The following is a 4,871-nucleotide window of genomic DNA, read 5'->3' as shown; positions in this document are numbered from 1 at the left end:
ATAAACAAAGGAACCATCATTTCTTGATGTTCATTGCAGTTCTGCCAGAGATTCAGTATTTGTGTAACTCAATGACCTTAAATAGCCCAGTTCCCCCCCCGCCTTTTTTTTTTTTTAGAAGTCAAGACAGTCACATGTCGCAAGTTATGTTTTTGCAATACTGCATTCATTATAGCTAGCCTGCAGAGGATTTAGCCTCAAGATGGATGAGATTCACTTACAAATCTACCAAAACTGCATCTCTTACAAGTCAGCTGAACTTCCCTCTTGGCTCTACCTTACAAAGAAGATGTCAAACCAAAAAAAACAATGCATCTGGCATTTCCTGAAATGAACACAAAGCACAGTGGTCATCTTGCCGAGATTTTTTTTTCTGCTGCCTAGACAATGCCAAAACTGGAAGTTTGTTAGCTTTTATCTAAAACTGAACCAAAATATCCATGGATGTATTCATTCCTAAAGAGAAGGCTGGGCTTTGTAGAAAGTATTTCATCAGTGAAAGTCACTGTGCTAAAAAGCAAACAAAGTAGCAAACCCCTTCTTCACCATCATCACCCAATCACTCTGCCAGTTACAGAAGTGTTTAAGTTGTCTCAAGAGCTAGATATACTGTCTGAATAAGGACTATACTGTCAAAACAATATAAAGGCGAGAGTGGTTTCACTTCTGAGGAAACATTTGATCAGATGTGCCATCATTTCTCAGTTTGGTTAAAAAAAAAAAAGAGAAAAGTGGAATACAGTAACTTCACTACAAATGAAGAAAATTATAGTTTTTATAATCCATTCTCATTGCCACAGACATATTAATGAAAAGGAACTGTCAGCCATAACCTAAGTCCTTAATTTTTTACTTCTGGAAATCACAGGATTTGTTAAACAAATTACAGAGTTTGAGTGTTTAATAAAAAAACATGTTTGTAACTAGACCTAGCTGGTACAGAACTGCACAGACCAGTTGTAAGCACCCTCTCAGACACTGCCTTCCCTGTTCGCAGAGATGTCTGCAAAAGGGCAGAACCAATACAGAACACTTGAAAAGACAGGAATGTCCCTAAGACAGGGCTCTCGTTGTTAATTCTAGCAGACAGATGAGGTCGAGTGTTCAACTGCATTAGGCCCTCCATGGAGAAGCCTAGTGTAAAATACCAAACAATATGGTCTGAAAAGTACAACGCAAGCGTTCAAGAGAGCTTAGTTTGTCAGTCATGTTTAAGTAACTCAAACTAATAATGGTAAACAAGACAAAATTTTGCCAATTAGATTTTTTTTTTTCCTTTGTCTGTTGAATCATAAACCATCTGACAACTCGGACTGACACCCAGTAACCCTAATTCAGTCTGGTCTTAATCAGACCTTAGGATTTACCATCAGGAACTGCAAGATCCTTTGAGCTTAGAAGAAACCCGAGCACGCACACATTCTCAACTGCAGCCTGGACTAACTCTGAAAAAAAACATGTTCCAAGAAAACCCCCCAGAGCCCACAGGGCTTCCTGAACTTCCTAAATGTTGCAATTTTTGATTCAAGAAGTCTCAAAATTACAGTTTAGCCAGCACAATAGCTTTATTTTGCAATTTGAATTATTATACACAATTCTGTAAAAGCCCACAGGAGGAACAGCATGGAAACTTACCACTTTTTGGCATTTCCTTAAATTAGAGCCAAAGTGCAAGGTCTCCAATTAACTCCCAAGGTAAGAGAACAAGACTTTGCTGTTAACAAAAATCATGTTAACACTTAAAATATCTAATTAGTTATTTAAAAGGCCACATAATCAAATGCAATTAGAAATTGTTTAATAAAGTTTTCACTTCTTCTGGTATGATAAATTGCCCCATATCCTACAGGTAAGGGAACATCATGTTTTCCCAAGACAAAAAAAGCAAACAACACTGCCTCTACATTATTCCATACACCTTAAAAATGAATGCCAGAAATCAATTGTTCCCAGGTATACAAGTGGAGTTTTATTTCCTTCAGACATGCTGTTGCTCTTCAAAAAGAAAGAAAAAAAAAGAAAAAAGTCCAAAACAAACTTTTCATACGTAGTATCTCGAGGCACAGGTTCCCCCATCCTTAAAGGAATTTTTACAGAGGATGTATCATACATTACAACATTGTTGCTATTTGAAGTCTATGGCACATTGATATTGGGGGTGAAAAAATTCTCCTCTGTGTTCAGCTGCTACAATATGGCACAAAGTTAGAAGTTAACACCATGACTAAATATTCCAATGTCTTTTTGCTGGCTATTTTGGGGTGCACATAAATAAAAGGCACACTTTTCCTCTCTCCTCTCAAATCATTTATGTACTGTACAAGCCTAACTTCCCAGCACTGCTCCATGCCTGCTGGCCCAGTGCAAAAAAAAAGAATTAAGTCAGCATCCAATGCTAGTAGCAGCTCTATATGCTTAACCAATGGCTTTAGTTTAGCATGCTACTTCCACTGTGGTGACCATAGATGAGAGGCCAACAGTGTTCCTGAAAAAAACTGCAAAGCCTAAAAAAATTAAGTTATTTATATTCACTTACATGTATATTTTCCAAATGTGTTCACAATGTTCAGAAAGTGCACATTTTGAAGTCTTGTTTCAGTATTACAAATGTCCATGACCTATATATTATAGCAGCGCCATGTGCAACAGTATTGTTAAACAACTGTCAATGTTTCCATTACTGACCCTGTTTTGCAAGAGTATAATGAAAAAGTACAAAAATTTGCTCTTAGCTAGAACTTAGTGTCCATAATGTCTTCGGCACGGTATTTTTAAATATTTGGATTTAATTCTGTACAGCAGTCAGAATCTGAAAAACAGGTTAGTGGTTTCACTTTTTGGCGCTCATTTTTACATAACAAGGATTATCAAGAATGAAAGTGAGCTTACAGCACATGAAGAGCTCCAATAATAAAAGCTCCACAAGCCATTACCACACTGTTAAAAACTTAACAAAACCCAAGAAGATTTAGTTAATGATTTGTGGATCCTTAGAAAATTACTTTTTGTGATTCAACAACAGATAACATCAATGAAATTATCATATATAAAAACAGCTTAGGTCTTAACATCAATGGTCTGACAAACATTTAAACAAGAATAGTCGCAGTTAAGACCAGTGCCAAATTTAGCTCCTACATTTAGCTAAATTTAGATTTGAGAGTTTAGATACTCTCAACTTGATATACCTTTAAAAAAATCCAATTTTCAGAAGAGTCTGAAAAACAGCCATTTCAAGTAAGACTGGAGCAGTTAGGTATTGTGGCTAGAGTTACCATAATTATGTACTACATGCTGACTTGACAAAATTGCGTTAAGAGCGAGTTGAACCACCACCTCTGAAGGTTCTTGCTTTGGTTATCTTAAAAAAAAAAAGCTTGGACTGTCACAGTAACAGTGCAAGTTCATTGTAAAGCCACATGCCTCTCTGTAGATGTTCTCTTACCGATTGGTATTTATTATGCCCACTGCCAGCAATGGACATTATGCTTGGAAAATCCACCTCCTGCTGTAAAAGGTTTGGCTGAACCAAATGAAGAAAACAATTCTGATATCAGACTCAAATGGGAACGCACTGTTTCATTTAGTTCTTGTTAAGAATATTTAAAAGCCTTCTCCACCTACAGTCTTTTTGAAATACAAGGCACAAATAGGGAGTGGACATTCCAGCAAAAAGTGATTGTCTGAAATTAACAGTCCACAGCAGTCTTCTAGTCCAGCACAATGAAACATTTTGCTGTCCAATTCTATGCCACATCTTCTAGATAATCTGCAACATCACTTAACTGAGAAACAGTAAGGTCTTGTGTGAAGCCTTCAAGCTAGAAAATAAACAAAAATACAAACTCAGAAGTCATAGAAACAGCAAGTATTATTTCTTGTATTCTTCATATAGCATCCCATCCTTTTGGCCTCCAGCTCCTTCAAGGGAGATTTCAACTCCTTTAGGAGGTGCTCAGACAGATCTTGAGATATAAGGATAAGACATTCCTATGCTGAATACTAAACGAGTCTCAAATACATTTTACATGCCTAGAAACAATTGCTGTGGGGGTTTTGTTTTGTTTTTTAATCAGTATATTATCTAACTTGGCAGGAATACTAGGCAAAAAATACAGAACATAAATAATACAACTGCAGGATGTATCCTAGGAACCTATGATAATGGCACATTCCTTCACAGAAGGTTAAGAAGAATCAAGACAAAAAGTCAGAAGAAAGTCAAGAACAATTTTAAGAGAATCATACTTTATCACTGGCGTTCGACTCTTCTGTTTCCACAGAAATTTCATCTATTTCTTCTCCAATACTAATATCACTTTTTTCTGAGCGATGACTGGTACTGAAAAGAATGAGAAGGAAGTCTTATTTCTACATGTATGGTTTTCTAACATTCAAGTATTACATTCACTTTATACCCGACATTTGATTTGGATTTTACTTCCTAGCAAGTTAAATATGAAGTTACTTAAAAGCCCATAACAACTAAAGGCTTTCTACCTAGATGAAGCCGTGATAAATACTGATAAATACTTAGGCCTCAATCATAGAATCATTTAGGCTGGAAATGACTTTTAAGATCATCAAGTCCAACTGTTAACCTAATCTTGCAGTTTACAACACCAATGCCTTCACATCATAATGATGAGGCTGTTAAATATTTATTACTGACTGCTCATGATGCTTTATTTTTTAGTTGAATATTTCAGCATGCACTATATTCATTGTCTAATAGCATTAATTAAAAAGTGTTAAAACAGTGCTAAGTGCATGGTTCAGGAAAAAAAACCCAACACCTTCCACAAAAAAGAACAACTTCTCATAATTGTAAAGTTAGCACCAGGTTTTTAAGCAACTCATTAGCCCCTACA

At 36.1% G+C, this 4,871-nt stretch overlaps 1 protein-coding gene across 1 annotated transcript in view; it reads right to left on the bottom strand.

The window, feature by feature from the left end:
- Window positions 1–1,584: 1,584 nt before the first annotated feature.
- Window positions 1,585–4,871, bottom strand: part of CEP43 (centrosomal protein 43) — a 21,362-nt gene continuing 18,075 nt past the window's right edge. The window contains exons 11-12 of the mRNA XM_035889638.1: window positions 4,249–4,342; window positions 1,585–3,821 (exon numbers count right to left, since the gene is read on the bottom strand). Coding sequence (XP_035745531.1) covers window positions 3,747–3,821; window positions 4,249–4,342 — 169 coding nt within the window. The 3' untranslated portion in view covers window positions 1,585–3,746. The remainder of the gene's footprint in view (window positions 3,822–4,248; window positions 4,343–4,871) is intronic.

Source organism: Egretta garzetta, unplaced genomic scaffold, assembly GCF_000687185.1.
Source record: "Egretta garzetta isolate BGI_Z169 unplaced genomic scaffold, ASM68718v1 scaffold122, whole genome shotgun sequence".
Classification (NCBI taxonomy): Eukaryota; Metazoa; Chordata; class Aves; order Pelecaniformes; family Ardeidae; genus Egretta; species Egretta garzetta.
This window is presented reverse-complemented; position numbering and strand designations above follow the sequence as displayed.